The sequence below is a fragment of the Cavia porcellus genome, unplaced genomic scaffold (genome assembly GCF_034190915.1).
Source record: "Cavia porcellus strain 051 isolate PalLab524CR breed Dunkin Hartley unplaced genomic scaffold, mCavPor4.1 scaffold_6, whole genome shotgun sequence".
Classification (NCBI taxonomy): Eukaryota; Metazoa; Chordata; class Mammalia; order Rodentia; family Caviidae; genus Cavia; species Cavia porcellus.
The window spans coordinates 90,893,210-90,909,067 of NW_026947489.1; the positions used below are offsets into that span (position 1 = coordinate 90,893,210).

At 46.9% G+C, this 15,858-nt stretch overlaps 1 protein-coding gene and 1 long non-coding RNA gene across 4 annotated transcripts in view; one reads left to right on the forward strand and one right to left on the reverse strand.

Annotated features, from left to right (window-relative positions):
* Positions 1-15,858, forward strand: part of Skap1 (src kinase associated phosphoprotein 1) — a 222,539-nt gene that overhangs the window by 29,020 nt on the left and 177,661 nt on the right. For all 3 annotated transcript variants that reach the window (XM_063251431.1, XM_063251430.1, XM_063251432.1), the window contains exon 3: positions 15,097-15,122. In XM_063251431.1, coding sequence (XP_063107501.1) covers positions 15,097-15,122 — 26 coding nt within the window. The remainder of the gene's footprint in view (positions 1-15,096; positions 15,123-15,858) is intronic.
* LOC134476540 (uncharacterized) lies at positions 1,665-13,469 on the reverse strand. The gene is made up of 4 exons (XR_010048302.1): positions 13,179-13,469; positions 5,576-5,967; positions 3,995-4,093; positions 1,665-3,913 (listed from the first exon to the last, which is right to left on the reverse strand). It is a non-coding gene; the product is annotated as an uncharacterized LOC134476540 (long non-coding RNA).

Here is a 15,858-nt window from a genome sequence, read left to right on the forward strand (position 1 = left end):
TGGTTTGGATTTGCAGTTTGGAAACTGTAGACTTCCGTAGTGTGGAAACAGAATCATATGTAGTTGTGGGTTTTACAATGATGGTTTTCTAGCAGTGGACAGTATTTTTGCACAACTGCACTGAGGGCTAATGTGCCAGTTCATTTCTGACATAACTAGCAGGAAGTAGCTAAGTTTTGTATTTCCTGAAAACTTCCAGGCCAGCAATTATTGAAGGCTGAAATTCAATTCAAACACTCTGCCAAGGAGATCCTGAAATTTTGGTTCTTTTTTTTCCTAGAGGAAAGCAATTTCTGACTTTTCTCATAAATTCGATCAAAGGAAAGCTTATATGAGATTGGTAGTCCAGTAGGAAATGGAACTCAATTTTACATTTTTAAAACCATTTTATGGTATTAAAAATGACAGAGGTTAGAAACAAAGCTCTTGTTCTTCTTATTGAACTAGAATTGAAAGTGGCAGAAAATCATTTTGGCCCCTGCGCAGTAAATGTGATCACCGAAACATGTTCGGGGGAGACTAGGGGGTCTCTCAGCTCCAGAGACAGAGCTCACAAGCGGGGAATTGGGTTTTCTGTCCTCATCTTGAAATTATTAGGTGTGCAGGAGATGTGACAAAGGAGACAGGACTGCTGGGTGTGTGGGAAATGATGCTGGGGCCGGGGATTCAGTTCAGTGGTGTAAGCGCCTGCCTGGCAAGTGCAAGGTTGTGAGTTTGATCCCTCGTACCAAAAAGAAAAAGAAAATGATGCCCCCATGGTGGAGGGGGAACTGGACAGGATGTGGCACCGCTGGCCGAGGGAAAGGACAGGGCCAGTACCCAGGCCACAGGGACTCAGGACCGGAGAGAGCCCTGCTGGCACTGCCGTGTAAAAATAAATAAACAGAAGTTTAAAAACTGCTGCTGTTCACTGAAGGAACTGTTTGAAGACTCCAGATTAAACTGGAGAAGTCAGCAGCTATTTTCTTTTGAGAATCTGGTAGGAGGGAAATTTTAAGCCCACGTGGGAAAAACCACTCACTTCGGAGTCCACGGTGTGATTAGGCTCCCGAGTTTTGTGTCCACGGAGCAGGTTGGCAGGCATATGTTTGCTGATCCCAAAAATGATTAAAATTCCGAATACGTAAGGCTCTTGTGAAACTGAGGCTTCAGGCTGCAGCCAGCGTTCTGTCCTGCCAGATGGCAGAACAGGAATTAATAGCTGTTCCCAGATTCCTGCAAACCGAGCGGAAGTGTGAGATGCCCACCCTGGCTGCGTGTGTAGCAAGAGTTGCTCTGAAGCAAAGGCCCTGCCTGAACTCTCCTGCCTTCCACTCTGTACTTTAAAATACAATTTAAAAATTTATTTGCATTTTCTTAAACTAAAAAAAGGGGTGTCTTGGTTACTTTTACTTTTTTCTTATTGCTGGGACAAAATAACACTCAAAATGAAGGAAGGACAGGTTTATTTAGCTTACAGTTTCTGGAGGTTTCAGTCCATAATCAGCTAGCTGCAAGGCAGGGTGGCAGGGCACCGGGGCAGCAGCACTTCAAGGCAGCTGCCAGAGCAAAAGGGGCAGAACAAGACTCTTCTCCCCCTACCCAGGCTGGGTGTAGCACTCACAAAACCTCTGTGCCCTCCTCTTGCTCAGGATGAGGACAGTTACAAAGTAAGGACCCTGGCTTGACCTTCGCAGGTTGACACAATGTATCAACCATAACAATGGATAAAGGATAGCAAGAAAGCCAGGAAAGTCTTGGACCTTGGAGAGAGGAGTAAGCAGAAAAGATAAAGCAAGGAATCTTTGTGGCTAGTTTTTGGCTCCTGAAACTCCAAGTGGAGTCCCAGGGCTTAGGGCACCAACGGTCTTTCCTGGAAACTCGTGGGAAGTGCAGGGTCTGAGGCCCCATGGATGCAGAATCCACCTTAGGAGATCCCCAAGCCGGGTGCCTGCACATTAACTTCCAAGACATGCTGCTCCAGTGTCCACAGCTGACCTCGTTATTTTGTATTTCCCTCATCCCCTCAAGGCCTTCTTTCTCTTGGGGGTGCAGGTCCCCAGGGCCAAATCCTGGAAGTCGTTCCTGATTTCTCTGTCTTCATTTCCCGAACCCTGGACAAGGCCTGATGATTTTGTTTTCATTTTAGTGGTACTGAGGATTGGACTCTGGCCCCTTCACACTCAGCTATATCCCCAGCACATTTTTGGAATTTTATTTTGAGAAAAGTTCTAGCTAAATTGCCCAAACTGAGCCGAAGCTCGCAAGCCTTCTACCTTAACTTCCCAGAGTGCCACGGGGCATGCCTGAACTTCCCAGGATGCCATGGGGCATGCCTTAACCTCCCAGAGTGCTGTGGGACATGCTAGCTGAGATTTGCTGATTCTTCACCCCAAAGCTGTCTTCTCATATCTACTGTCAACAGCTAACCACTGCCTTCCTAAAATGCAAGCTGAGCATCATAAAATGCTTTATTTTCTGAATTTCTACCTCAAGCCTGTCCCTGTTCAATTTCATTCTGTTCCTTTAGTCTGTTGAAAACTTGTACAGAATGGTCATTTAATCATCCATGTTGTAGGAGATTTATTGGTGCAGGGTGACAAGATACACTGTAAGTGGAAAAGTAGTCTTAAAATACATAAAATCTCACAGAGAAAAAAGGATCCTGAAAAAGTATACAGCAGAATGTTAATAGTAGTGATTTCTTCTTTTTAGTTGTATTTTCTCTCTATGGTGAATGTTCACTTACTGATTAGTTCACCTCAGAGTCTTTCTTATTTTAAAGAGAGGCAGGGATTAAAAGTGTTGAAGAGTATTTGGTTCCCAGGTGGAGGGAGAGCGAGGTGGGAAGGGGAAATCGGGGTTTAATCGTGCAGCTCATTCAGGGCCGCCTTGTGGTGCAGGTAAACAGCTGTGTTCAGAGGTGTTTCATTCCAGGCTTACATATACACAAGATGAAATTATTCTGAGTCATAAAATGCCGAAGTCTTGAATATTTTATGATGATTTTTCTAAAACACTTTTTTTTTTTTAAATAAAGGAAGCCCACACTCAAGATGTATTTGAGGTGTCACTGACTGGGAACAACTTCCGCGCCTTAGATGTTTTGCTGTGAGCTACCCGAGCTGACCCGGGGTGGACCCTTCATTAGGAAGGGGTCCCCTAGCTCCGTGTGACCACTGAGTAACACATTTATATTTGTCCAGCAGCTTTCCGGGGATGGTGCTTGGGTAAACTGCTCACTTCCTGCTTCGCAAAACATCCCCATGATTGATTTTTGTGTTGGTCATAAAGAGAAATGGAATCAGCTAAAAGCAGGGTGAGGGTTACAGGCTGGAAGCAGATCGTTTACTTAGCAAATATGTATCGGGCCGTTTGTTTACGCTGGGCGTGATGCCAGGTGATGCAGACCGTGTCGCAGAAGACAGGTCCTTGTTCCAAGCACTTCTGGGATGGGTGAGTGGCCAGAGTCCTGGGCAGAGTCCACCTGGAGCCCCCGACTGTGGATACCTTTCTTTGGAGGCCTGAAATGTTTCAATGGACCGCACGCCTGGAATTTTACATGTTTAGAGATTCAGCTGGTGTTGACATCCTTTTTTAAAATAAAAATCCACTGAGGAGTTTAGGAGAGGTTAGCTGTTCAGTCACATGCTTGGCTCTATTTAAAGATTTTCGTCTAACTTTTGGCTAAGGTGACTGCACTACAGAAATTCAGTTGCCATTAAATTTGTCAAACCAGTTATGGGCAACAAAGAGTACAAGGCATGCAGAGCGGAATGAAAGGGAGAAATAGAGCTTCGGAGACTGCTAACTCTACAGTTTAACGATTAATATTGCAGTCTTTCTTCCACCCTGACTGCCCGAGGGCCTGCCACCATCATGAATGATGCACTTCCTGTCCAGACAGGAAGTTCATGGCCAGCTGACCACAGCACTGCAAAGGAAAGAAACAGTCAGTGACGTCCTTCCCCTGGGAAGGCAACAGGACCTAAGACAGAATTTGGGGGAAACTCACCTGTATGTACAAGATGACTCCAGATGTTATCTTTGTATTTGGAATCAGAACTCATTTTGTTAATGGCAAGGCATCAGGCTGTAGCATGATTTCTGATTCCTTGGATTATGAACAGAAAAATGCATACAAACAGATGTGTAAGGCATGGTCTATATGAGAAGAAACAAAAATCTCAAAGAGCAAAAGAATGTAATGTTGGTGCTAGCAGAAAAATATTAAAAGTTCTACAATATCTTTAGGGTGATTGTGCAAATTTTTCATAAGAAGATTAGCTACAAAAACTTCAAAAAAATTACTGTCACAGCTACTGTTTATTACTCTTTATTAGCACATACAAGACCCAGGGTCACTTTACACAGATATCTCATTTAACTGTTACAGCAGATGTGTGCCGTGGGTACTGTTGAACTACCCACTTAGTAGTGAAAACACTGAATTTAAGAGACATCATCAAGGGGCTGGGGATTTAGCTCAGCGGCATAAGCACCTGCCTTGCAAGCAGGAGGTCGTGAGTTCGATCCCTGGTACCGGTAAAAAATGAAAAAGACAAAAAAAAAAAAAAAAAAGAGATATCATCAAATTTGTTCAAGGTTGCACAGCTGTTAGGTCCTGAAGCTGGGATTTGAACCCAGGCCCTGTGACTTTGAGCTAGCTTTCTTTTTAGGGCTTCCTAAGTGATAAACGTGATCACTGCTAGTTGTTCCACAATGTTTATTGATTGTTTGTGTGTTATGCACAAACCATTTTGTGGTGACCACAGCACAAGTCCGGTCCTCCAGTAGCTTATTTTTAGACAGGATAAGCCAAGTGATTATACAGTACACTCACCTTGCAGGGTTGCTATATGTACATAAAAGTGCCTAACTTAATACATGTCACATGGTAGATACTCAAGAAAAGTTCCTAAGAAACTTACAACCCTGTGGGAGGATAACAAAGCATGCACAGAGAACTAAAACTCAGTAGAAGAGGTGCACACAAACAGAACCATAAAAGCCCAGAGAAGGAAATCAGTCTCAAACTCACAACAATCCTCCTGCCTCAGCCTCCTGAGCGATGAGATTATAGGTGTGCACCACCACACCTGGCAATTTTTTTTAAAGCAGGGTTTTGTTATGCAGTTCAGTTTGGCCTGGCTTTGAGTTCACTATGTAGCCCAAACTGGCCTTGAACTCATGGAGATCATCCTGCTTCAGCCTCCCCAGTACTGGGATTACAAGCATGGGCCATACCCAGCCCAACAAAGGTACTCTGATCTCCTCTCCATACTTAGTTATATTTTTCAGCTTTACTGAACCACAGCTGATATATGAAACACTGCACATAAGTCATGGATACTATTCAGTGATGTGCTTGTTTCAGAACTTTACATTCAAAGGAAGGTACAGTAAAACCTTGGTTTTCAAGCACAGTTCATTCCGGAAACACGTGTGTATTCCAAAGCACATACATGTTAAAGCCACTTTCCCCAGTGAAGGCTCAGATATTCATCCCACAATGCAAACATATGCATATAAAAGTGAGTATAATCCTATAATACAATACAAAATACTAAAGAAAGAGCAATGAACCGGCACTCACCTTTGAAAACCTTCCTGGCTGGGGCGAGGGAGTCAAGAGAGAAGAGGGCCACCGCACAAGGCGACTGTGACATCACTCGTGAAATAACTGCTGCTATTGGCTCAATGAAATCGCTTTCTTTTTGTGCAGCTTTAACCGGGAACCAGTGACACTTGGTTTGCTTCCCGTTGAGCATTTGCACAAGTGTGACCTTGCCTGGTTAAACAGATTCTCCGCTCACCACTACAGCCTCCCTCAGGGGCAGCTTTTCCACGAAATTCGGCAGGTTCCCCACATTTCAAACGTCTCCCTGACCTCATTTGAGGCGAGGATTCTTCTGCCTGTTTCTCTTCCTCATCTTTAGGTGAGATCTCCTCTGTAACTTTTTCTGTTGAAGTTGATCATCCACAATCCTGCAGAGGGAAGGAGAGAGGGAGAGAGAATGCACAGTGGTGATCAGGTGACAGTCAGCCCCCTGTCCTCGTGTGGCAGGACATCGCTTGTTTGCCAAGTTCAAATTTACTTGAAATGTTTTTCGTGTTGCAGAACAACCTCAGAGCAAGTTACTCGCAACCCAAGGTTTCCCCATGTATTGTAAACTCTCTGGCTTTGGGCTGAAACTTTTGAAATGCAATTGACTTGTACATTTTTTTTTTTCTTGAGACAGGGTCTTGCTATGCAGTTCAGGTTGGCTGTAACCTCAGTTTGTGGCCCAGGCTGGTCTCGAACTTGCAGTGATCCTCCTGCCTCAGCCTCCCAAGTGCTGGGATTTCAAGGGCACCACCATGCCTAGCTTACTTGTAAACTTTAAAACCACATTTACTCTACTTCAAACCTGCTGTCGAGATTTACTAGATTTTCGAAGCTGTCTCAGACCACTTAGCACCATGCCGTCCACCACTGTCCAAATGCTCAGAGGCTGACCAGTGGACCACAGCCTGAGGTTGGACAGGAGCTTCCTGTTCAGACCTCCCTGCAGGCAGCCATAGGTTGGTAAAGTCTCCATCTCCTTTCTACTGCTCTTTCTGAATTTGCCCCTCACCTGAATAATCAAGGGGTCTTGTTAATCGGTGCGCACTTCTAGGCCCCTGACTTAGAGACACTAATGCACTAGGTCTGGGTTGGACATGGGAATTCATGCTGCTGTGAAGCCCCAGCGAGTCTGGAGGCCAGGAAAACATGGAAGATTCCTTATTGGGAGGCTCCAGGTTTCGGTGGGGGTGAGGAAAGGTTACTTTCCTTTTCAACTGAATTATAACAGGGAAAGGAAAGGAAGGCTTACCTTACTGGGAAATGTGAGCAGAGATGATGATGATGATGATGATAGGAGGAGGAGGAGAGAGAGAGGAGAGAGGAGAGAGGAGAGAGGATACCAGGGGCTTTTAACATGATTAGGGAGAACAGGGAGACTCCTGCTAGCAGGAATCAGGGGCTGCTAGTGTGTGACAGCTTAACTTGCTTCTGGGGCGAAAAGGGGGAGCTATTTCATACACAGCCTTTTGCACTTACTGGTGACCTGGCAACATCTGGAGACATTCCTGATGCAGACAATCCCCAAGTGAGGGGGGGGGCAGAAGTCCTGGAATTGGACTGGTTGGTTGTAGTTGAATCACTGGCCACAGGACTGTTGCATAGCTGTCAGCCTTTAGATCAGAGTCCATTTCGTCCTTTATGATTTGGACAACTGACATTGTGACATTTAAGAGTTAAGAGGGTAGGTTCTGTACCCAGAGATCATAACGTTAAGTGAAATGAATCTGACTCACAAGCCTCAATCTCAGATCTTAACTAAAGTGTACACGGAAGACAAGTTTTTATGCAAATTTCAATGTCATTATAAATCTTTGAGTGATTACGAACAGAAACCTATTTTCTAGATTTTGTTTTTATTTATTCAGGGTCTGGTGCCGTGTGAATGAGTGAAATAACTTTACAGCTTTAATTAGGATGCTGTTGTTATTTTTCAATTAATCTGCGTCAGTAGCTTTAGCCTTTGTATTAAATCATTTTCCCCATGCAAGCTTTTAACGAGGAAACGAATTGATGTATTTATGTGTTGGATTCTGGCCACTGCGATGTGTATGCGGTCGTGTCTTTTGAAGAATATTTTTGCTGGTCATGCTGCGGTCAATCTCCAGCCTTTGGCAGAAAAAGAAATTCTTTGTTTGGATAAGATTTCTTTTTTTAATATAAAAAGATTATTCTTATCTCCATCTCTTTTTCTCTTTTCCTCTTGTTTTTGTGCAACATAGAAGGAAATGAAGCCCCCCATCTTATCGGAAATAAATTCAGAGCATTTCTTGGGGTGCTTTGCTCTGTCTCTGCCTCTTCTGGGGTCTCCTGCCCTGCCTGAAATTCAGTCTACCCTCCACTCCTTCAGCTCTGTCTGTCTGTCTGTCTCTCTTTTTGAGACAAGGTCTTGCTATGCAGTTCAGGCTGGCCTTGAATTCACTACGTAGCCCAGGCTGGACTCCAACCTGTGAGGATGCTCCTGCCTCAGCCTCCCGTGTGTCGTGGTCTTTCCCATTGAACTCTGTGTCCCCTGCCAGCCCTCCTGAGTCTTTACCTCCTCTTCTTGTCACCCTGCACCACATCCAAGAGGAAACAGGCTCAGTGTCCCAGGCCTCCAAGCTGTCCCTCTGGTCGCTGCTGGCCTCTGGGCCTGCCCGAGTCTCCTGTCTCTGCCCCCCTCCCACCGCCCCCTGCCCTCTCTGAGGCACCCTCTGTATAGGCCACGAGAACGTTCTGGGCCCCTCACATCACTTCCACACGACTTCACCACTTCATCACTGAGCCCACTTGGGGCATCTGATGCAAGGCAGAGCTGTGCTGACCTTACGGTCACTGGGTTCGGAACCTGAGAGACACAGGGTGTATCTGGGTGTCGATGTTAACAAATCTGCTTGAGGTCCTGGGACTTGAACCCAGAGCTGCTCTGCCACTGAGCTATGCCTGCACTCTCTCCCTATTGTTTTTTAAAAATTTGAGACAGGGTCTTGCTGAACTGCCAGGTTGGGCTCTGACCCTCCTGCCTCAGCCTCCTGGGGAGCTGGGATCACAAGGATGTGCCACTGCTCCTGCCTTACTTTTTTTTTTTTTTTTTTTAGTGCTCATAACAGCAACAGCAAAAAACAAAACAAAAAAAAATCAAAGCATCATAGTTGAAAAGTTTGTCTGAGGAGTAAATTTTACATGTTTTTCCTTTAAAAAGTTTCATTTTCAAATGTATATCATTTCCGAACCTGCTCCTGCTTCTGCACAAGGTGAACTGAGGCTGGCCTCGCAGCATGGGCTTCTGAACGCCTGTGGTTTATCCCAATAATCTCCCTGTGTTTCTCTCCCTCCCAGACACGCTGCTGGGCTCTGCAGGATTTGATCACAGCAGATATCCTTATCTTTTTTTTTTTTTTTTTTTTTTTTGTCTTTTTGAGACAGGGTCTTTAGGCAGTTCACGCTGGCCTTGAAATCACTTTGTAGCCCAGGCTGGTCTCGAACTCGAAACAATCCTCCTGCCTCAGCCTCCTGAGTGCTGGGATTACAGGCGTGAGCCACCACCCCGGCTTGGACATCCTTATCTTTAAATATAAGCCAGCTACCTGGGAGGCTGAGGCAGGAGGATCTCCAGTTCAAAACCAGCTTGAATAACAAGAAAGGGCAGGGGATGCAGTTCAGTGGCAGAGCACACCGGGGTTCCATCCCCAGGACTGCAGAAGCAAAACGACAGTGGAAGATACACAAGCGAGCAAACGGAGATGCCAGTAACTCCTTTACTATCAGAAAGAAAAAGAAAACCCTGAGCTCTGATGTGACAGTCAGGGTGCCTTATTTTGCTGCAGTGTACCAGGCTGACATTTTTTCATAGCTCATCAGGCTTTTTTTTGGTACTGGGGATCAAACTCACAACCTCATGCTTGCCAGGCAGGTGCTTATGCCGCCAAGCTGCATCCCCAGCCCTGCCCACTGGGTTTCGTTGGCTGCCTACTACGTACAAGCAGTCTAGGGGCTATGTAGACCCTGGCGAGGGGTTTGTCTCCACGGCAGGAAGCAGGAGGGAGTGGATGGTCCGAGGATCTCAGCAGCAACACCCTGCTCAAAATACTCCGCAGGGCTCTAGTGCCCAGTGAAGTCTTATTTAATTTCTTTTTAATTTCTCTTCATAGTCACCATCTTGGAGTGGACTTCAAAATTTCGGGGCAAGGAGCTGAGAGATCTAAAGCCGGTATCAGAGACTGACTCCAGTAGATTCTTCCGCACAAGTTTAGGTGGATCATTGTATTTTGTGACTCAGGACAGTGCTTCCAGGGTGGGAGTCTCAAGAGCACAGAAATATTACATCCCAAAACAGAACCCGAGATCTTCTTATGGCAGGTCTTTTATTACCTGAGTTACCGTGGTACTGGTTATTAACCACCGTAGATTATCTCTTATATACAAATCTCTCTTTTGCATGTTTGTATTTACCTTTTTGAGACAGAGTTTCACTCTGCAGTTCAGGCTGGCCTCCAACTCACAGCAGTTCTCCTGCCTCAGCCTCCTGAGCGCTGAGATTACAGGTGTGCACCATCATGCCCGGGGGATATTTCATGTTTTACACTCAATTGCAGGTAGGCGCTAGGTCTTCTACCTTGCATAGCACTGAAGGCCCTGGGCCTGAAGGGGCCGCTGGCTCCCTGGAGGGTATTTCCTCCACTGCCTGTCTCTGAGGCTGGTACCCAGACCCGAGTAAGATTTCCACCAGGGGGTGCTGTCTCCCCAGGTCTGTTCTTGGAAGTCGCTGGCCACATCCCTTTGGCCACTTGCCCATCCCTCTGTGAGGCAGGAGATGAGATGCTGGCATGATTAGTGGGACCCTTTCCAAGTGAGGTCACAGGAGATGAGTTCGGCTTCCTCACCCAGCAAGGCTCACCAGGGTCATTTCCTTGGGCATGAATCTGCCCTTCCCCAGTGGCGCTCTGCCCAAGACCAGTCGCAAGGGTTTCCCTGGTCCTGTGCTCAACCAGGTGACTGTCTGTGTCTCAGGGCTCCATGGCTCATGGCCAGGTGACATCCTGGTGCTGGTCTTTACAGTCTGTACGGAGACAGCCACAACAGAGAGCACAGAGCATCATGGGGAGGTGGGAGGAGCCTGGGGCGGGGTCCTCAGCCTGTGAGTTCTAGGCGCAAAATCTCAAAGCTGCAAGCCCAGCACCCTTCAATCATCCAGAGGAGATTCTGGTTTTGCTCAGCAGCTGGTTTACCAAGCCAGGGGTGCACGGTATGTGTTACATTTCTGTAAGTCACAGGGAAAAACTCTTGAATTCTTCAGAGGTGAAAACAGTTCCTCTGATGTTCTAGATCTACAGCATCACAGAGGCTGGCCTTTCTGGATTGCTGGCTTTATAATTCCATCAAGACCCCGTTCAGCTAATCCAGCGGGTCGTGTCCTCCTTGTGGGTGGTGGTGGTGGGGAGTTCTTTTCACTGATGAAATCTATGGACTCTTCTCCAAATGAACAGAAAACGCATACTATCTTTCACCAATTTTAGGTAGTTTATGACTCCTCCAAAGCCATCTGTGGACTCCAAGTTAAAGACTTCTGGTCCACCTCTGCTGAGCACTCACAGGCTGTGAAACAGAGCAGCTGCCTCTGCCCTTCATTCCTGGACATGTTTTCTGTATTGCAGCCAAGTGGAGTGTTGTTAACGTGGAAATTAAGAGTTTGGACTCCATTACCAGACAGATCTGGGCACAAATCTTGGCTCTGTTTCTTAATAGCTATGTGCTATTAAGATATATGAGTTGTTTGACTTTCGTAGGTCTCAGTTTCCTCATCTGTAAGATGGGAATAAAATAGTACTGACCTCCTGAGACTGTTATTAAAGTAAATTATATACATATGAAACCCATATGCAGCACAGTGCCCAGTGTATGTTACATGTTAACTATTTTGTAGTACTTGGTAGATGTGATTTGTTTTTTGTTTTGTCCTTCCTAGGCCTTTGCAATAATATTAGGATACTTAGGATCTATCTAAGTAGCTATTTGAGGGATTAAGACTCTGAATCATTTTATCTCGATAACCGTGTTTACTGGGCCATTTTATACTCAAGAATTTAATTACCACCTTCACCAGTGCTCCACAATCTAATGACTTAAGAGTCCATTTTCAGCAGAAATTGGTTCATTTTCAGTGGAAATATTCTAACATATTCTCTGAGTTTCGAATAGTTACCTACAAGAGCATGTTTGCAGTGTGAAAGATTGCCAGGCACGGTGGTGCACACCTGTAATCCCAGCACTTGGGAAGCTGAGGCAGGAGGATCATGAGTTCGAGTTGGACTCGGAGAGTTGACTCAGACAATTTAGCAGGATCCTGTTGTAAAAAAAAATAGATGTGTGCTGTTCCTTTCTCTGAATTAAATTTCAATGAATAGCATCTTTAATTTAAACACACAAATAGCAAACTTTGTCTTCCGCATCATTTAATTCTAGAATTTCACGCCTCCACCTTTTCCCGGTTCCAAACATGATTTGCATGGAGCCGGCAGCGCAGGACGGGGTGCAGAGGACTGATAGCCCCTTCTCCTATGGAAGCCGGCTTCACCGAGAAGATTAAGGGAGTGTCTGTTATCTACCCACACAGGCCTGCTAGGAAATTCTCAGAGGCTTTGAGGATAAACACAACCCTGCCTTTGTGCATTTAAATGCTTTTTCTTCTCAGCCTTCGGGTTTTGATTTAAATTTCTAGTTCCAGGCTTTTCAGACCCTCTGGCTGAAGAATGGTTTTCAGAGCAAAAGTTAAGAATTGGAAAGACTCGGCAGGATTTGACTAAATGCTTTGCGGAGAGCATAGAATTCTCCAGGGCAAAATTATCTTTCTGGGAACGTGGTGTGGCCGTGGATGCCTCCAACATGACAGGTTCAGGTTTAACACTGGCTGCACTCAACAGGACAAGATCAAGACCTTCAGGTGACCAGCAGATTTTAACGTGGGGTACCCTTTAGTGAGGGAATCACACTGCCCCCCTTCTATGCTTCCCTGTTGGAAGCGTCCTCTGTGAGTTTTGCAGGAGGAAGTGTGGCTTTGCTGCTGTCATGGTTTTAGGCAAATGTCTGTTAGGGTTATTGCATTAATTAGAGCTCAGAGTAGAGAGGGAGAAAAGTGTGGTTAAAAAAACAGATTCACACCTTGGAAAAAGAAGGTAGCCAGTGTACTTTCTGCTACTCCTTGTGGTTCAACGTATGATTCATATTAGCAGAAATATTTGTGTGCATGAAAAAACAAAATCACATGTGTTTCAAAAGTGCAACTGGGCCTGATAAGATATGTGCTGTGGTGGCATTTGCCTGTAATCCCAGCACTCAGGAAGCTGAGGCAGGATGATTACTGTGAGTTTGAGGCCAGCCTGGGCTCCAGAGTGAGTTCACGGCCAGGCTGAACTGCATAGCGAGACTCTGAGTCATCCCCCTCCCACCAAATGTGACCCAATGTGTGCATCACTGTGCAAATATTACTCTAACCAGGTTAGCAAATTACTCTAATCAGGTTAATAAACCCTGCATTGTCTCACAGGGTTACTCTCTTCTGAGACCCCTGAAGATCTTCTCTCAGCAAATCTCGGGTATATAATTCAGCATTACTCACCACAGTCACTGTACAGGTCAGTTAGCAGATCCTTAGAACGTGTTCATCTTACAACCGAAAATTTGCTAGAAATATTTAATTACGGTATTATGGGGAAAACAGCAGGTTTGGCTATTTAAATCAGTTATCCAGCCCTGCTACTTCCTGCGATATCTATTTGCTATGTGAGTCATTGCTCCACGGTCAGCGTTCTGAAGATGCAGTTGCTCTGCAGAGGCAAAGCCGTGCACACCAGTAAGCCAGCACCCTCACCTTCCTGCCTGACCCGTGAGAAGCCAGCGCCCGTAGAGACCGGAAGCAGAAATGCAGTAGAGACCGGAACCGGAAATGCAGTAGAGACGAACCGGAAGTGCATGTCAGTTTGCAGAGGGGAGCATGGGAGAGGAAGACGCAAAGGAGGTGGAGAGCATCAATAAATATTATCCTGTTTACCTCCGCCCCCTTTGCCATCGTGAGCATTGTGGAAAGGTGTGTGTGTGTGTGTGTGTGTGTGTGTGTGTGCATGCGTGTGTACCAGTACGTTTGCTTGTATTTCTATCTGATTAGAAGCTGGGTAACAGTGAGGGTTGAGAGTTCTGGCAAAGCCTCAAGAAAGGATGGAAAATTGCAGAAAAGCACCCATCTGCTGATTTTGCCTGCCTAGCTGTGTTCTACAGGAAAAAAGAGTTTGCACGATGAGAAACCGATTCTCACCATTGGTGTGCTCACACTGACCCTCCAGGGCCAGAGCCCGAGGTTTCCCCCTCTCCAGCCTCCACTGGGCGAAGCTGGTGGCCTCGGCCCGTCTGCCCCCACCCCGAGCTCTTCTGGTCAGCCTGGGGTCAGCCTGGCCAGTTCTGGGATGGGAGGAGCAAGAAGCGATGACCGTCGAGTTTCTGCTCTGCCCTCCCTTCCTGTGTCTGACCATCTCCCCCCATATTATGGGGACACCCTCCCCTCTGACCTTCCCATTTCCTAAAGGTTTATTTTATGGCGGGGGGGGGGGGGGACGGCGGGAGAACCAAGCCGCTCACAGGGTTAATGTTCCTCCCTGGTAAGACCAGACCGGTTTCCGTCCTGCGTCCCTGTAGGTGTCCTTCCCCCCGAAGTGGCCGTGGGCTGTGGGTTCTTAAAGAGCTTGTGGCCAGGGCTGTCTCACTGTGACACCGAGGGCGGCGGGGCCTTTCGGGTTGGTTGTTGTGTGAGTACAGAGGCGGGTGCAAGGCTGATCTAGGAAGGGACTGAATACACAAGAGGGGAAAAATATCATAGAGAAGACCATGAAGCTCGGGGTGGGAAGATGGCTCTGTCCCTGAAAAAGTGCAAGTCAGGTTCCAAATCAGTGACTTGGAGTGACGCTCAGGGCCACAGGATTGCATTGTTAGCCTCACTAATGGTTTTGTAGCCCTGGGCTCGGACGCCAAAACGTGAGAAAAGCCCGAGCCCATGGCACCTACAGAGTGGAGTGTAGGTGTCCGAGGGTTGAGGGTGTAGGTGGTGGCTGCGCTGTGGCGCGGTGGTTGTCATAACAACTGGAGGTGGTTTCAGAAGGAACCATCTTGCTGGGAGCCTGTCGCCCAGGGGAGAGGTTTCCTCCTGGCTCTTAAATCACCATTACCTGTGTGCTACAATGTGTTCATGCAGCTTTTAAGAAACTTTCAAAGCCGGGCACAGTGGCCTTGCCTGTAATCCTAGCACTCTAGGAGGCTGAGGCAGGAGAGTGCTAAGTTCCACTCCCAGCCCAAGCAATTCAGCAGTTTAGTGAGGCCCTGTCTCAAAATTTAAAAAATGTTAGAAAAGGATAGTGAGGGAGCTCAGAAGGTCCTAGGTTCAATGCCTAGTCCTAAAAAAAAAATCATATCCCAAAGACAGCTGTGTACGGCATCAAAAGTAAGAAACCCAAGTCGGACTCATCTCCGGTTTTTCTCTTGTGTTTCAGGTACTGCTGGGACCTCCCACCGCAAGGTGAGTTCCCGGTGGCTGTTGGGCTGTGCACTGAACAGGTGCAGGGGTGTCGTCTGTGTGGCTTTTCTGTCTGGGCTTCTCCACCGAGGGGCATTAGCTAGTGCCCGGGAACAAGTTTGCGGGCTGTCTGATTAACCATCACCCTGCTGGGCTCCCCACCCCAGTTTTCAGCCACAAGAGGTGCCCTGCTCCCACCTCCTGCTGGGTTATTTTATTGAACCGGGGAAATGCCACACTTTTATTCCTTGGGTTTTGTTAGGTGCCAACAAGAGCTCGGCTCACTCCAGTAACACGGTCCATCATGGAGCCTTGGGCGGGCTCCAGCCCCGCTAAGCCTCCTGTGCTCCAGAAGCACAGTGCGTCACCCTCTCCGGCTCAGTGCCCTGCAGCCCGCCTGCCTGGCAGCGGGGAGGCATCGGCACGGAGCCGGGCTGAGAGCCCCCTCCAGAGCCGCCTCGGCACATGTTAATCTGAGTCTCCCCGGCCTGGCTGCTTCTAATTGCTTCGCAGCCATTGTCTCCCTGCCTTTGCTTGATGAACCCGGCATCTGGTGTGATTCTAAAAAGTACAACAGCCAGCTGTGTGCAAAATTAAAAAGGGGGGAAAAAACCCAAGCAGGACAGGATTAGAATGCATTTTTTAAAAGTTCAAAAGTCAGAGATTTTACAAAATTCGCATAGTTGGAGGGGACGTCCTTCTTTCTCATTCTCCCGTGAGGATGTCAGGGATTTGATCC